The sequence below is a fragment of the Zonotrichia leucophrys genome, chromosome 8, assembly GCF_028769735.1.
Source record: "Zonotrichia leucophrys gambelii isolate GWCS_2022_RI chromosome 8, RI_Zleu_2.0, whole genome shotgun sequence".
NCBI lineage: Eukaryota > Metazoa > Chordata > Aves > Passeriformes > Passerellidae > Zonotrichia > Zonotrichia leucophrys.
In genome coordinates, this window is record NC_088178.1 from 21,369,687 (window position 1) to 21,385,003 (window position 15,317).

At 59.0% G+C, this 15,317-nt stretch overlaps 3 protein-coding genes across 6 annotated transcripts; 2 read left to right on the top strand and 1 right to left on the bottom strand.

Annotated features, from left to right (window-relative positions):
* Positions 1-988: 988 nt before the first annotated feature.
* HPDL (4-hydroxyphenylpyruvate dioxygenase like) lies at positions 989-4,205 on the top strand. 2 transcript variants are annotated; one of them, XM_064719948.1, is made up of 2 exons: positions 989-1,396; positions 2,513-4,205. In XM_064719948.1, exons 1-2 carry the CDS (start codon positions 1,060-1,062, stop codon positions 3,706-3,708), a joined length of 1,533 nt encoding a protein of 510 aa, XP_064576018.1. In that variant the 5' UTR covers positions 989-1,059; the 3' UTR covers positions 3,709-4,205. The 2 variants fall into 2 exon arrangements, with proteins under 2 accessions (XP_064576018.1, XP_064576019.1); XM_064719949.1 differs by having other exon boundaries at positions 1,214-1,396; positions 2,620-4,205.
* On the bottom strand, positions 3,965-9,396 carry MUTYH (mutY DNA glycosylase). 3 transcript variants are annotated; one of them, XM_064719946.1, is made up of 15 exons: positions 9,270-9,396; positions 8,944-9,077; positions 8,119-8,158; positions 7,764-7,837; positions 7,612-7,653; positions 7,446-7,517; positions 7,152-7,265; positions 6,798-6,895; positions 6,406-6,550; positions 6,247-6,319; positions 5,984-6,169; positions 5,658-5,803; positions 5,304-5,456; positions 5,153-5,203; positions 3,965-4,941 (listed from the first exon to the last, which is right to left on the bottom strand). In XM_064719946.1, exons 1-15 carry the CDS (start codon positions 9,385-9,387, stop codon positions 4,837-4,839), a joined length of 1,551 nt encoding a protein of 516 aa, XP_064576016.1. In that variant the 5' UTR covers positions 9,388-9,396; the 3' UTR covers positions 3,965-4,836. The 3 variants fall into 3 exon arrangements, with proteins under 3 accessions (XP_064576016.1, XP_064576014.1, XP_064576017.1); XM_064719944.1 differs by having other exon boundaries at positions 6,244-6,319; XM_064719947.1 differs by having other exon boundaries at positions 6,244-6,319; positions 9,191-9,271.
* A 460-nt stretch (positions 9,397-9,856) lies between these two features.
* TOE1 (target of EGR1, exonuclease) lies at positions 9,857-14,641 on the top strand. Its single transcript, XM_064719360.1, has 7 exons — positions 9,857-9,987; positions 10,070-10,110; positions 10,221-10,317; positions 10,474-10,632; positions 10,923-11,182; positions 12,474-12,648; positions 13,708-14,641. Exons 1-7 carry the CDS (start codon positions 9,874-9,876, stop codon positions 14,491-14,493), a joined length of 1,632 nt encoding a protein of 543 aa, XP_064575430.1. The 5' UTR covers positions 9,857-9,873; the 3' UTR covers positions 14,494-14,641.
* Positions 14,642-15,317: the final 676 nt, after the last annotated feature.

The window sequence follows — 15,317 nt, forward strand, 5'->3', positions numbered from 1 at the left end:
CTCTCCCCGCCCAGGAGGGAGGAGAAGAGCCTGGCTGGAGCGGGGACTGCGCCCCGGCCACCACCGCCTGCCTCGAGGGGACAGCGACAAGGCAGGCACTGTCCCCGTCGGTGCCATGTGGCCTCGGGGCGCTGCTGCCACAGCCCAGCCCGAGCCGTGCCGGAGCAAAGCGGTGCCTGGTGCCGGGCTGGCGCCAGAGGTGACAGGCTGTGCTGCAGGGAACAGAGGGACACAGCGCTCCGAACCTCGCAGGCACACGAGGGCTGGGGGCCTTGCCAAGGCCACTGCTCACACCGAAGGGTTGCATCACTGTGGGGTGACCTCCAACAGCGCCATCCCTGCACCAGGTGCCACAGGAGCCACCAGTGCCGTCTCTGCTTCCCTGCAGCCAAAATGATGGCGCCTCCCATACACAGCAGGGTGCTGGAGCTCCCTGCCCGGTGCGGTGTCACCTTCAAAGCCGGGCTGTTCTGTTGTGCCCATGGCTGTTCTCAGGCCAAGCTCGGCCCCACAGCAACTCCCCAGTGTCCAGTTCCATGCCTCCTGTCCGGCCCCACATTGATGGGGCTGTGATAGTGTCGGTGTTTCCTTGGGAAATCACAGCGACACTGGATTCCACCCCCCAACCAAACAAGAGGAGCTCACCACTCTGGCAGCACAAGGACATCTCTGCAAATATTTGAGCAGTTTATTGTACCCGAGATCTGTACAAAAACATGATAAGGGAGGGAAGGGCAAGCAGCCACAGTCACAGCGGGGGCAGAACATGATCCCAGACACACACAGAGTGGGGATACCTCTGAAAACAGCAAGGGGAGAGGGGATCGCTGCTGAGGGGCTTAAGGGGCCCAGAGGTGTCTGCAAGGATGTGGGGCCGTGGGTTGGCTGGTGAGCAGGCCCTGTGGCTGACACCCTGTGACTTTCCGCAGAGCTGTCACCCCCCACCTGCACGCTGCTCCCCCCAAATCCCCACCGGGTACCCCGGACACCGTGAAGCGCCCAGCACTGCGCAGGGACACATTTCCCCAGTTCGTGTCCCGGGACTCGGGCTGGCAGGGAATGACCCGGCACACACACGAGCTGTGCTCCAGGGAGCCCAGGCCACCGCCTGGCAGGCGCTTCCCTCCGGCTCATCCCGCGCCGCGGTGCCTGCGGTTTCCGGCCCGGGCGGCTTTAGGCCCGCAAACCGCTTTAGGCCCCGCGGCGGGCAGCGCGGTCTCCGTGTGCCGGCCCCGTCCCTGCCCGGGCCGATCGCGCCGCTCCCCGCCGGGAGCGCTCCCGCGGCCGCTCCGCAGGGCCCGGGCAGGGCCGGGCCTGGTGCATGCCGGGGCGGAGCGAACTGAACCGCCCCCGCCCGCGCTGCCCGCCGTCCCCTTCGCCCGCAGCCTTGACCCCGGTGAGCCGCAGCCCGAGGGCGAGCGGGGCCCGCGAGCACGGGGGTGGCGGGGCGGGCCGGGGAGCGGGGCCGGCGGGAGCGGAGCAGGGACGTGCCGGTGCCGCGGGGCGCAGCGGGGAGCGGGGCCGGGGGGAAGGAGCGCCGGCCCCTGCCCATGTGCTCGCCGGGTCCACGCGGTCCCTCCGCCCTGGGCTGGTGAGAGGGAGCAGGGAGAGCTCGGAGCACACAGCCCCTTCAGGCGGGCAGGGGAAAGGGAATATTTGAGCAGGTGTGTTCCCCCAGCCCAATGCACACCTGTGAGGACTGGCCAGAGCGGCTCGTGCATGCCATGGGATCAGAAATCTCAGTGGGTGCTCTGGAGAGGTGATTCCGATTGGGGTTTTGAGCAGATCTGTTTTCCCCCTTGACCATCACAGATATTTGGGAGGAAGGTCACTTTCCCGAAGTATCCGTCCTCTGTGCCCCGAGGGCAATGTCGTGGTTCCCGAGCTGTAGCAGAGAGCATGGTGGCTCCACGCTGTCCTTGTTGGGGAGGGGAAGGGCACATCAGCCTGTCATGACCCCACTGCTCCCCTCCACTGGTGGGACACACCTGACAGGCGCTGGGGCAGCACAGGAGCGTTTTAGCTGTAACCAGTGTGTTGCTCTGTGTTTACCAGTCCATGTTCCTGGTACAGGACATTCCCACCATAACCCTTGTCCCCATAATCTTGCTTACACATGCATCGCACCTCCTCCACTGGGAATCCCCACTGGCCTCCTTGCGGCACTCCCAAAGGACACATGGCTCCAGAGGGGACCTGCAGGGCTGCATCCAGGGCTTGGGGCTTTCCTGCTCCGGGACCTCGAGCATGGGGCAGGGCAGCAGAGTGGAAGGCTGGCAGGAAGGCTTGGCATCCTTGGGCAGCTCTTTGTAGCTGGTCCCGAAGGTGGGTGCCCTTTCACAGAGCAAACTGGCTCCTGCGACCCACTTATTTAAAATCACACATTTAAAAGGTGCGAGTTTACACCCATATGCACGTGTGATTGCAAACACAGGTGGGCTCTGTGCAAGGCGGGGGAAAGGCTTTTCCCCAGGGCCAGCAGCCCCCCTGACCCCCTACATCCTCCCCACAGCCTGCCCAGCCATGGCAGCCTCGCTGAGCCGCCCCTGCTTCATCTCCCTCCACCTGCCCTACAGGCAGGGCTGGGGCCAGCACCTGGCCAACACCTTTCGCTTCCAGCCGGTGGCCGTGCGGGAGACGCCGCGTGTCCGGCAGCTGGCCCTGCGACGGGAATCTGCCATCTTCCTCGTCAACGAGCGCCTGGCACCTGCACGGGAATTCGCCTCGTCCCACGACTTCCTCTATGACGTAGATCCCCAGCCCACCCTGGGCACGGCCTCCAACGTCTGCTTCGAGGTGGATGATGTGCCGGGGCTCTGCAAGCGGCTGCAGAGCCAGGGATGCTCCTTGCTGGTGCCCCCCACCGAGCTGAGCGATGAGGGTGGTTCTGTCACCTACGGCGTGGTGAGCTCTGTGGTGGGCAACATCAGCCACACCCTTTTGGACCGATCCTCTTACCGGGGACTCTTCCTGCCGGGCTTCCAGCCCATCCAAGGAGCCCCCTCAGCCGGAGGGGATGGGATCAGGATCACTCACTTTGACCACATCACATATGTGTGCCCCAGGGGCGGGGCCCGGGCAGCTCTGGACTGGTACCAGCGCTGCTTCGGCTTCCACCGCTTCCTGCTGAACCCCCAGGAAAGGCCGGCTGAGGGGTACGTGCTGGGAGGGCAGGGGGTGGGCATGCTGCTCCTCGCACTGCAGAGCGCCCAGGGCACCCCAGCCCATGGCTGCAAGCTGGTCTTTGCCGAGTCCCTCTCCCAGAACGGCACCAACCAGGTCGACACGTTCCTGGAGCAGCACGGCGGGGCTGGGATCCAGCACGTTGGCCTCTGCACCACTGACATTGTCAGCACGACCAGGGCTCTGCAGCAGCGGGGGGCACGGTTCTTCACACCCCCTCCCACATATTACAGCCAGGGGGGAAAAGCAGAGGAGATCCGAGGAGCTGGGCAGGACCCCCACATGCTGGCAGAGCTTGGCATCCTCCTGGACACCACAGTGCCTGGGGACAAGGGCCGGCCGGGCACTGATGCCACAGAGAGCCCCTCTCGGGAATATTTGATGCAGATCTTCACCCATCCCATCTTCTCGGAGGAGACTTTCTTCCTGGAGCTCATTGACCGTCGGGGAGCGCCCGGCTTTGGGGAGGGAAATATCCGGGCGCTGTGGAAAGCTGTGCAGCTCTACATGGACCAGCAGCAGTAGTGCAACGCTGCAGTCCTCCTCCCCCAGCTCCCCAGCTTCTCCACTCCAACCCTGGGGCAAGGACTGTAGAGATCCCATCCCTGGCATGGCCCAGGTGAGCAGGGACCAAGGGGTGGCTCCAGATCAATCCAGAGCCAACCCAGCTCCAGTGGGAGCAAGATGCTCAGGGCTGAGTCCAGCAGGGGTGTGAGCATGCCCCAGGATGGCTGGGATTTCTCCCCTGACCATGGTTCCCCAGTGATTTATCGACCACATGTAAAGAACTTCCTGCCTTAGTTTCAGCTTAATTTATTGAGACTTGAGCCTAGAGCATGGCCAAGAGCGTGCTGGCACAGAAACACTCCAAACACAGAGAGATGAGGGGCTGCCTGAGGGGAGTGGATAATCCTGAGGCCCTGGATTACGACCACTTAGCGGCAGTTACCACCCACAGCATGACCAGCCCTGCAGGGTGAGTGGTGGCCTCTTCCTCCTCTCAATTAAAGAATTAACTTACAGGCACTGCTTTGGGTTTTTAATCCTCCTATTTAAGATGTGCTGAATGCCAGGTGAGGATGAAATGGCCATTTCTTGGGTGCATTAATGAAGAAATCCCTGCTCTTTCCAGCTCAGATCTAATGTTGGCTATCTTCACATTCCATCACAGGCTGCCCAACACCCCCAGCTTAGCACAGTGCAACAGACAGTCACTTAAAAAAACCACACACTTGAGATTTTATTTTCAGGTCCAGTAAAAACAAGGGAGGGCACAGCAGCATCCCCAGTCACTGACAGGGGAACGAGATGCAGGCAGGGGCCAGGGCTGCAGGAGCCACGTGGCCACAGCCTTCCCACTGCTGGAGAGAAAGCCCTGCTGCCCTGAGTCCACAGTGCCAAAGTGGTGGCAGTACAGGGCCAGATAGCCCAGGAGGGCTCCAGCAAAGAAGGGAGGTCAGGTCAGGCTCCAGGATTAATCCAGGACCAGTGGCCACATCCAGGCACAATGCCCATGGGGGAAAGGAAGAGTGAGAGACCATTGTAGTGCCATGTCCTGGGATTGCTAGAGCACAGGGCCAGCACTGCCATGCCCCAGGCAGGACGGACCCCAGCGAGGGGCTCTGGGCTCTCACACGAGGAAGGTCGGTGCCCTCACGGGGCCGTCGGTGCCCGGAGAAAGGCACGGAGGGAGAGCTGTGTCCCAGGGCAGGGGCTGCCTGCTCCCGGTGCCTTGGCCCCCCGCTTCCGCTTGGAGCCCTGCAGGAGACACAGCAGGGCTCAGCCAGACCCCAAGGGCCCCCACGGGCTCCAGGGATCCCTCTGGGGACACCCAGGGACAGTGACAGGGGATAGCCACAGGCTGGGGATGCTCCTTGGCCTGATCCCAAACCCCAGGGCACCTTCAGCACAGCACACCCGAGGCTGTCCCACAGCACTGGGGCCCCAGGCACCCTGGAGCACTGCTCACCTTGGCAGGGCTGCTCTCCTTCCTGCGCTGCTTCTCGTGAGCTTTCAGCACCTGAAGGAAGAACAGGAGATCCCAGAGAAGTTGAGGGGATGCCAGGGGTTTTCCCCAGATAACTGAGGGAAGGGAGGAAAGGCCCAAGTGCCCCCCATACCTTCTTCATGGCTGTGGACACGGCTGAGGCATGGAACTCATGCTCTGTCACCCAGCGGGATGGGGACAAGGCAGGGTCCAGGATCACATCCCCATCTAGGTGCAGGGAGTAGACCACATAAGTCTGGTGGATATGGGAGAAGATGTGGATGACCTGTGAGGGGATGGAAAGACACATGAGACGGGCAGCTGGCAGGCAATGGGGGATGCAAAGTGCACTGAGGCTGCCAGGGTCCTGAGCAGTGGAGCAGAGCTTGGGAGGGGTGACAGTGGGGAAGGGACACCTTTCTCCTGTGTGCTACATCCCCATGGCTGAGCACAGGGACTCACTGCATCCCTCCAGCTCCAGGCTCACCTCTCCAATAAACTGCAGACCTTTTGCTGCCATGGGCTGCCCCATCCAAGTCTGGAGGTGATCAGCCAGCTCCTCCCTCTCCTTCTCCTCCTGCAGATCTTGAGCCAATGGGACACTTGGGAACTCCCAGAGTCCAGCCAGGAGACCTGGGAAGGAGGCATGACAGAAATGTGAGGCAGCAAGGGACACATCCAGGGACACTGAGCTGCATCGCAGCCCCAAAGGGCTCCTTTCCCTACCCCAGCAACCAAAGCCTCTCCTCTATCCCTCATGCAGGTGGGAAGGGGCTGTGTGGTGCCTTCATCCCCCCTTCCCAGCCCCATTACCCGAGCTGGGTCTCTGCACAATGAGGTATTCTGGGGCCCCGTGGCAGCCCCTCCTCTCCAGCACGCACGTGGCTGTTCTCATCGCCCGCGGCGGCTTCTTCGCTGCTTTCCGGGGGAAGTTGGTCACCCCCAGGCTGCTGTCCCACGGCTCCGTGGCTGGGGGACACAGGGGACAGTCCCCAACACCTGCAAGCACCAGGGTAACAGTTGCTGCAGGGCTCAGACCTGGAGCTACAACAGGGATCCCCCCTCATGCTTACCACAGTCCTCAACATCAGGCACTGGGGGCGCTTTTCCAAACAGCTTCTGAGAGGCAAAGGCCAGCTCCTTCTCCACCTGCAAGGGCAAACAGAAGTGAGGATGGGCTCAACCCACCAGCCCACCTTGTCCCAGGCATGGCAAACCCTCGGGGCCACACTTACTCTGCGCCATGCTTGGCAGTGCTGCTTCACCGGGCACTCCCCACACAGTGGGGACTTGGGCACACACACAGTTGCCCCCAGCTCCATCAAGGCTTGGTTAAAATCCCCTGGGCGACTCCTGTCCACCAGCACATTGGCCATGTCCCTGGAGAAAGGGCAGTGAGAGGCACAGGGATCTCTGGGGAGAGCATGCCAGGACCTTTGCCTACCTCCTGCCTGTCGGGGGGAAGCTCCTAGGTCGGCACAGGCAACACAGCTCCTTTCCCCATGACTCCCAGCAGCACCAACCTCCCAAGAGTTCCCATATTCCACATCTGCCTCCTTCCACAGGCTCAGCTCCCCAAGACTCCTGGATGATCCTGCCTTTAGCTCCAGAGACAGCATTCCCTTACCAGAGGCGGTCGATGACGGCCGGGCTGCTGGAGTCGGCACCGATGCATCGCAGGCGGCACAGGACCCGGATCACATTCCCATCCACAACTCCTGTAGCCTGGCACCAGGAGCTGCCATTACCATGCTGGGATGTGCTCCGGACAAAGAAGGGAGCTGGGATGCTCCCAGGATGGAGAGGGACACACACGAGGCCAACCCATAGGTCAGGCTGGGTGGGGGCTATGATGCATCCCAAAGTGAGGGGAGAGCCAAGCACAACCCTGGGGACCCTTGGCTTGTGAGGCCCAGCAGCAGGAGCTGTAGGAGCGGGGCTGGGCAGAGAGGGGGACGTGCCCACTGTCAGCAGCTCTCACCTGTCCGTACGAGATGGACGCGATGGCTCCCGCCGTGTACCGGCCCACGCCCGGCAGCAGCTTCTGCAGCTCCTCAGCCGTCCTGGGCATCCTGCCAGCCAGCTCGGACACCACCTGGCAGGGAAGGGGCCAAGCTCAGGGAAGCAGCTGGGGTGGGCATGTGCAAGGAACCCATTTTGCCCGTGGGATCCCAGCCTCTGCAGCCTCGTGCCAGCAGCACAGCCCCAGTGAGGCAGGGCAGATATGAGCCAGCACCAGCCCAGCAGCCACAGAGGGCTTTAGAAAAGCCAGCACCTTTCTTGCTGCTTCCTGCAGACGCTTCCCTCTGGAGTAGTAGCCAAGCCCAGCCCACAGCTCGTTCACCTCCTGCTCCAAGAGACACAACAGTGGTAATGGAGAGTGTTAATGTTAATCTTTCTGCCACAGGGCAGGGAGAGCACCCAGTCCCAGCGATCCTCACCTCCAGGGACGCCTGTGCCAGAGCCTGCAGCGTCGGCCACTTCTGCAGGACAGAGGGAAAGGGACAAGTCAGGGATCTGCCACAGGCAGGGGGCAGCTGCCCCCTCCAAAAGGGGCAGGCTGTGGGCACAGCACTGTGTAAGGAGCAGTCACCTGCATCCAGCGGGTGTAGTAGTCGATCACCGTAGCCACCTGTGTCTGCTGGAGCATGATCTCGGACACCCACACTGCAGGGAGCAGGGCAGGGCTCACAGCACAGGCACCAAGGCACCCACACCTCGTGCTGTGGCCACGTTAGCACTGGCTGCAAACCCTGCACAGCATCTGGCTCATGGGACACCCTCCCACCCCTCACCCTCCCCACAGGTGCTCCTCCAGGCCCAAGGTAGGTTCTCCAACCTCCCAGTGCCTTGCAAGGGGGATCAATGGCTCTCGTGCCACTTCAGGCTGCTTGTTCCAAGGATGGCACACGAAGCCACAGCTCCCAGAGCCAGCCCCTGCTCCTCACCTGCATATCCCCGTCTGTCGGCATCCGGCTCCGATGCTGCCTGCAAGGGGGAGAAGATGAAGGATGAGGAACAAGGTGACACAGACCCCACTGCAGAGGGGCCTCCATGTAAAATAAAACAATCCATGGTGCAATGGAATCTGAAAGTAAAAAAAAATTTCCCCCCAGCACTCAGAAGTTCTGAGTTTGGGTTAATCATGTGACAGCCAAAGCATCTTCTTGCTGATGAAATTCCACATGGAGAGTTACTTATGAGGCTAAAAATCCCACAGAGAGCTATCCCATACCTGAGCCTGCCTGCAAAGGAAGCAATTGGAGGCAGATGTAAATCCCACAGAGGGGCTTTGCAGTTCCCAGCTTTCAGACGTTGCTGTAAAGCTGATGCCCACCCTCAGCACCACAATGACTCTCGAGCCACTGCTGCCAGTCTGAGCACAGAACAGGCAGGAGCTCTAAGAAAATGTCCAGCTGGCTTGAAACAAATACATGAGAAACCTTCTCCATGCACCAGTCGCATTGTATCACTATGATACAGGGTATCATAGAGGAAGGAATGAAACAGGATCAAAACACAGCCAGACTAACCTGGCCAGAGATAAGTATTCCTCTTGAAGGTTACATTCGAGAAGCGTGCCCTGCTTTTACTCTTCATACCTAGGGACTGGCTCCAGACCACCCACCACAACACAGCCACGACCAGCTGGGAGCATCTCCATGCGGGTGGGGATGCACGACACAAGGAAAAACACCACGGTCACATCAGCCAGGCTCCCTTAAGGCACAGTAAGTAGTCCCCCACCCCTGTTTCCCGATGTCTCCCCTTACCAGCGCTCTCCAGGGAAGGTCCCGCTTGCATCGGTCGTACCAGGCGAGCAGATTGCGGCGCAGGGCCTCGACCTCAGCCGGGTCGCTGAAGAGATGCCGGGCGGGCGGCGGAGCGGGCGCTGCAGCCGGGGCCCCTGCCAGGAGAGCGGCGCGGGGTCAGCGCACGGCGGGAGACGGCGAAGGGCTGCGGGGCTCAACCGCAGCAGAGGCGGGAGCCCGACCGAGCCGCTGCCGGGTGGACGCGCACCGAGTACCGGGCTTTACGCGGACCCAGCAAGCACCGGACAGAACACCCCAGCTCCCCCAGCCCTCCCGCTGCCGGGCACCTCCGCGGGGCGATGCACGCTTCCTGCTCCGCCCCCGGGGCGGGGCCGCGCTCCGGCCGCTCCGCCGGAGCGCCCCGGCCATGGCCGCCGCCGCCGCCCGGCCCCGCGCGGGGCTCATGGCACCGTCGCCCCCGCCGCCGCGCGCGCTTTCCCGGGAAAACCTGCCCCGCCCCACCCCTAGCCACGGCCAATCAGAGCGATGGGCCCCGCCCACCGCCGCCCGCCAGCCAATCGAAGGGAAGTGCGCAGGGCGGGCTCGTACCCGCCCTCCCTCGGAACGCAGGAGTGAGGGGCGGGGCTTCCCGGAGTGCTGGAGCCAATCAGCAAGCAGGGAGCAAAAGGGGCCCGCCCCCTCTCCCGCCGGTCCGAGCGGCCGCTCGGGAAGGACCCAAAGGAGCTGTTCCAGCTAAACGCCTGTTGACTTAATTCTAAATTCGGTTGAAAACGGATTTTGAGAACGGTAAAAAACCCCACCGGGGCCGGCAGAAGCCGGGCCGGCCGCGAGGGCGGGCGGCGCTGGGCGCGGAGCGGGCAAGGCGTGCGGGGCCCGCGGCGGGCAGGCGGCGGGCAGGCGGGGCGGCGGAGGCCCCGTGCGGGCGCGGCCATGGCGGGCCCGGCGCGGGTGCCGGTGGTGGACGTGCAGAGCGACAACCTGGCGGAGCTGTGGCCGTCCATGGTGCTGGCGCTGCGCTCCGCCACCTTCGTGGCCGTGGACACGGTGAGGCCGCGTGGGGGCGGCGGCGGCGGGGAGGGGCGCGGCCGGTCCCGGGGAGCCGCTGACGGTGTCTGTCCCCCCGCAGGAGCTGAGCGGCCTCGGCGCCAGGAAGTTGCTGCTGAGCCCGTGAGTGCCCGGTGGGGCGGGGGGTGCGTTTCTCGGTACCGGCTGCGCGGTGCCCACTCCCCGGAGTACCGGCAGGCCGGAGCCGTCATGGCCCGTTCTCCCGTCGCCAGGTGCATCGAGGAGCGCTACAAGGCCGTCTGCAGCGCCGCCAGGACACGCTCTGTCCTGTCCCTCGGCGTCGCCTGTTTCAAGCAGCTCCCGGAGAAGGTGCGTGCGCGAACCGTGGGGCGGCCGTTTTGTCTTGGTCGGTGCTGGGAGCGGGGACGCGCTGGGAGGTGGGATTCCCCCGTGGAATTGTCGCGGCTGTTTCGGCAGCTCCCCCTGACAGGTGTCCCTGGGCTCTTTGCCCCTCTCCCTGCGCAGTCCGAGAACACGTACCTGTGCCAGATCTACAACCTCACGCTGCTCTGCACCGAGGATTATGTGGTCGAGCCCCAGTCAGTGCAGTTCCTGGTGCAGCACGGCTTCGACTTCAACAAGCAGTACTCCCAGGGGATCCCTTACCACAAGGGCAACGACAAGGTACAAAGCCACTCCCTCTCAGACACCTCAGCCTGCTCTGCTCCACGTTTCTGGGGGTGTGCTGGCTTCTCCTGCTCCTGCATGAAGGTGGGCACACCCTGGGCTCCTGCCTGCAGCACTATCCCTTTCACCTCCCTGCTGCTTTAAACCCACTGCTTGCAGTTGCTTTTCCAAACATTTGTGTCTCTGTTCAGAGTCAGTCACAGCTGTGGGCAGCATGCTCTGAGGGCTCTCCAGGGTGACAGCCAGTCAGGGTGCCCAGGCTCACTGCCGGATCCTCCCTCGTGCAGGGCAACGAGAGCCAGAGCCTGAGCGTTCGGACGCTGTTCCTGGAGCTCATCCGGGCCAAGAAGCCACTCATCCTCCATAACGGCCTGATCGACCTGGTGTTCCTGTACCAGTGCTTCTACGCCCACCTCCCGGAGAACCTGGGCACCTTCACCGCCGACCTCTCCGAGATGTTCCCGGCAGGAATATACGACACCAAGTACGCCTCGGAGTTTGAGACGCGCTTTGTAGCCTCCTACTTGGAGTACGCCTACAAGAAGTGGTGAGCAGCACGCTGGTACTCAGAGCTTACAGAATCAGTGTGTTTGTTTTTCCAGGCAAGGGGGCTGTGTCCTTTCACTGTCCCACTGACTGAAGGTGCTTTTCAGGTGACTCTGCCCTGTGCTTTTTCTGTTTCTAGACTGGCTTTGTTTTTAATAGGCCTTACCTATTTGGTGGGCAGCAGCTGAAAGAGAACTTCAGAACTGGTGCCAGTAGCAGACTGACCACAGTGGCCTGATCTGAGATCTAATTGTGTCACTGCCTGGCTCTGGTCCAGCAGTGCCACAGGGTCATGGCAGGACATCACACAGAAAAGAAACCAGGGCTGTCCTGCAGGTCTCCTAATTATAATTCTGTTTTGTGAGGGACACTGCAGTTAAAGGATGGATGCTCCCTGCACTCCTTGACACTGACCAGCTCTGTCACATGTCCTGCACACAAGATGGCCATGGCCCACTCTGACTCCCATCACTTCCTTCCAAGCAAGGGTTGTTCTCTTGTTCAGGACACACATCTGTGCTTTGCAGTTTGGCCCCACATTCTGCAGGCCCTGCACAATCTAAACAAGCCCCTGGCCCCTGATAAAGCCCCTGGGATCTCTATAAAGCTCAAGTCATGCTCTGTTTTGAGGAGAAATGGTACTTTTTGTGACTGTTTTATCTCAGGAAATGCCAGTTTGACAGGTTTGAAAACATTCAAGAAGGCTGTTCTCAAAACATGAGAGTGCTTTGTTTTGACAAGATAAAAATAACTTTCTAAGCTGACGTCTTAAATGGTTTAACTCCAGTTCTTGTTAGGTAGAGCCTTCCAAAGGTTTTGAGCTTTTAACCAGCTCTTGGAACAAAACAGAGATCAGATTTTTTTTCATTAAATGAAAACCCTTTCCTTGTTGCCTGCATTGCCCAGGTTCAACCTGCCTGGGTGGTGACTGCTGGACAGTCTGCACAGTACCTCATTTTGGGGCATCTTTTCCTTGTCCGTTACCATTATGAAGACAAACACATATCTTAGTGCCCTTTATAGTTAAACAAACAAACTGCCTCCCCTTCTCCTGTAACTTCAACAGAGATGCTGCTTTTCCTTCCTCTATGTCAGCATAAGAAAAAAACCCTTTGAACCAGCATAGAAACAACTACTTACTAAAGTTGCTGTCCTGGGATTGAATTCCTTTCCAGCATCTGAGGCTGGAGCTCAGGAGCAGGAAGGTCACGGAGTTGAGAGTTGGTGGAGGGCAGCGTGTGCTCCGTGCCCTGGTCCCCTCCCACAGTAACCGTGTGCTCCTCTCATTGCAGCAAGCGAGAGAACTGCAAGCTGAGGGAGTCGAGCGCGCAGCACCTCACGGTGGAGTTCTGCAATTACCCCGCCGACATGTCCCGCTACATCGACTACCGCTACTGCTCTCTGGAGGAGGACAGCCACAGCAGTGCTGCAGGGGGCAACAAGGTGCCTGTCTGTGAGAAGTTTTCAGTAAGTAACACAAATCCCCGCTCCCTTCCTGACTCCATGGAAAGGGGCACACGTGGCCCGAGCCAGAAGTTGTAGGAAAGCAGCTGGCAACTCCCCCTCGCCTGCTTCATAGTACAAGGAACATTTTCAAGCTTCAGGTGGCTTCATGGCAGACAGGGCAATAGTGTGCTCTGCTTGGAGGTGGGGAATCCTACAGGCTTCATTAGGAAGATTCCAACAGAGTCTATGGCCCTAAACAGTGGGACAGTATGAGTCACAGTATCCCTTGCTGTCTTGGGGAGGCTGCAAGTTCTGCCTTAGTTTGGCTTGTCCTACAAGAGAGAAGTGCCACCTCTACCCTTCCCCTTACCTTCATTAGATATAAAAAGTTATTACCTGTTTGCAGCTTCTGGCACTGTAGCACATGGTGGTCCACAAGAGCTCGTCCTTGTGCAGCTACAGCAGCAAAGAGCCCATCTGGTCAGATCATAGCTGGCTTCAGGTGCTTCATGGAGAAAAGGAGCTCTCCCACATGTTGTACATTCTGTCACAGAACATAAGTTAGGGAAATCTCTGGAAGTTTCTCATCCAACCACGATCTCAGTGTTGCTCAGAGCCTTGTTTGGTAAATTTTGAAATTGTCTAAGGACAAAGATTAAAAAACTACTCCAGGTCCCTGTTCCAGTGCTTAACCACTGCATGAAAAATGTTTTCTAATCATAATTTCCCCTGACTGTTGCCAGGTTTCCTCTCCCTGTGCTCTCACAAGAGTTTAGTTCCATCTTGCCCATAACCTCTGCTGTAGGTACTGCAGATACCAACTCGATATCCCACTCCCCTTAGCCTTGTCTTTTCCAGGCAGAACAAACCCACCTTGCTTGGCCTCTGCCCATATGCTGTGTGCTGCACCAGTGCAGTGTGGCAGCACCTTTGCTGTGTGCTGGGGGGCTGTAACTGGACACTGCTCCTGCTCCAGCCTCACAGACCCTCAGTGGAAAGGAATAATTAGCTCCACGTTATGGTGATTGCTGCTCTAACCAGTAGGATGGAGGCTACAGACCCCTCTCTCTTTCTTGCTAGGCCTATGGGTGGTGTCCAAAAGGGGTGAAGTGTCCAGAGTCTCATAACATTGACCTCATCATTGACGAGGACGACAAGCTTTGGGAGAAGCGCAAGAAACGGAAGCACAGATGGAAGCATCGCAAGAACATGAAAGTGCTCGCAACGGCATTCCAGCAGGAAAGCTCAGGGGACAACATGGAGCAAGCTCAGAACGGGGAGGAGGGACCACCACGGAAGCAGAGCTGCTATGAGCCTGCAGCTGCCATAGAGCTGGCAGAGATCGCACCCAACGGGGAGGGCAGGCCACTGGAGGAGATCTCCATGGACATGGAAACAGAGGTCAGCTCAGACACTAGCACACAATGGGAAGAGAATCTGGGGGGCACTGAAAGAACTGACCAGGGAACAGCTGCCCAGAGCCCTTCTGCCAGGGGAAATGCCTCTGACAGTGACCAAGCAGAGAAGAAGTCCAAGGTTGGGTCGGGCTCAGCCAGTCACCCAGCCACCCGTGAGACTGAGGCAGCCGGTGCTGCAGGAAAGAAGGAAGCCCATGGCCCTCCTTCCCAGGGGGGCACACACCGAGCTGGCTTTGATGCGTTCATGACTGGCTATATCATGGCTTACGTCTGGATGCTCAAGCAGGGGAAAAACACAGACCCCAGTGCAGGGCCCTGGTTGCCAGACTGCCATAATAAACTGTACCTCAGTGGGAAATCAGTGCCACTGCAAATAGTGAAGAGCTTGTTTTCTAAATCTTCCAAAGCTCACAGCGAGAAGATAAAGTTGGCCTGGGACACTGCATAGAGCTACAGCACTCCTCACTAAACTGCTTTTTTTGTCTCCTCCAAGTTTTGGAGTTCTTTTTTCCATCAAGAACTTGCAAAAAAGGGAACAGGTTTCATATTCTTATTTGTGTTTTAACATCTGACCCATTAAATTGCTCTCAGTTGGAGTTGCCCGTGTTCCTTAGTGGCATGCAGGGATGTGAAGGCAGAGATGAGGCTGAAGGGGGGAAAATGTGCCTTTGTTTAGAGCATGCAGAGATGAGACCTTTGCCCCTACAGGAGAGAAGGGAAGGAGAAAATTCCTCGCACATGGGAATGTGCTGATTCTAGAGCTGGCTAACTGCATGCTGAACCAAGCCAGAGCAGGTCTTCAGACTTGTTCCAAGGGCAGAGGCAGTGGGGCTGAAAGCCAGATATGGGATCCTGAGAAACTGCACAGCTTCCTGTGCTACTAAAGCTAATTAGGGCTAGAACAGAGCAACCACCATGGCAAGCACCCTGCAGGCTACTGTCAAAAGCCATCTTATCTGGTAGCTCACAAGACACAGCCAGAGCAGAAAAAAAAAATCCTTGAGTCTCATGGATTCAATAGTGGAACTCTTCAATGAGATGCAAGAGAGAAATAACATTTACTGAGGATGAGTTTTCCTTGGGTATAACTCATCACTGAGTAATAGCAAATACAATCTCAATCCAGGGATTAATGGCATTTCTATTTTAAGTAAGCATTCAAGCCAGCTTTTTTAACTTAAAGCAGTTGTCCTCTTAATCACAAGACTCAGGCCTTGATTTCATTTTTATTTTGAAAGCAAGTTGGGAAAGTTTACAAAACCTGACCAAGAA

What these genes read in the sequence shown, in the direction of transcription:
- HPDL (XM_064719948.1), top strand. Translation starts at nt 1,060, where the DNA reads ATGACCCGGCACACACACGAGCTGTGCTCCAGGGAGCCCAGGCCACCG. An exon ending in CGCCCGCAGCCTTGACCCCG is followed by an intron (nt 1,397 to 2,512) that starts GTGAGCCGCAGC and finishes TCCTCCCCACAG; the next exon opens with CCTGCCCAGCCATGGCAGCC.
- MUTYH (XM_064719944.1), bottom strand. Translation starts at nt 9,387, where the DNA reads ATGAGCCCCGCGCGGGGCCGGGCGGCGGCGGCGGCCATGGCCGGGGCG. An exon ending in TGCAGGAAGCAGCAAGAAAG is followed by an intron (nt 7,266 to 7,445) that starts GTGCTGGCTTTT and finishes CTTCCCTGCCAG; the next exon opens with GTGGTGTCCGAGCTGGCTGG. An exon ending in AGGAGAGCAGCCCTGCCAAG is followed by an intron (nt 4,942 to 5,152) that starts GTGAGCAGTGCT and finishes TGTCTCCTGCAG; the next exon opens with GGCTCCAAGCGGAAGCGGGG.
- TOE1 (XM_064719360.1), top strand. Translation starts at nt 9,874, where the DNA reads ATGGCGGGCCCGGCGCGGGTGCCGGTGGTGGACGTGCAGAGCGACAAC. An exon ending in CCTTCGTGGCCGTGGACACG is followed by an intron (nt 9,988 to 10,069) that starts GTGAGGCCGCGT and finishes GTCCCCCCGCAG; the next exon opens with GAGCTGAGCGGCCTCGGCGC. An exon ending in CTGTCTGTGAGAAGTTTTCA is followed by an intron (nt 12,649 to 13,707) that starts GTAAGTAACACA and finishes CTTTCTTGCTAG; the next exon opens with GCCTATGGGTGGTGTCCAAA.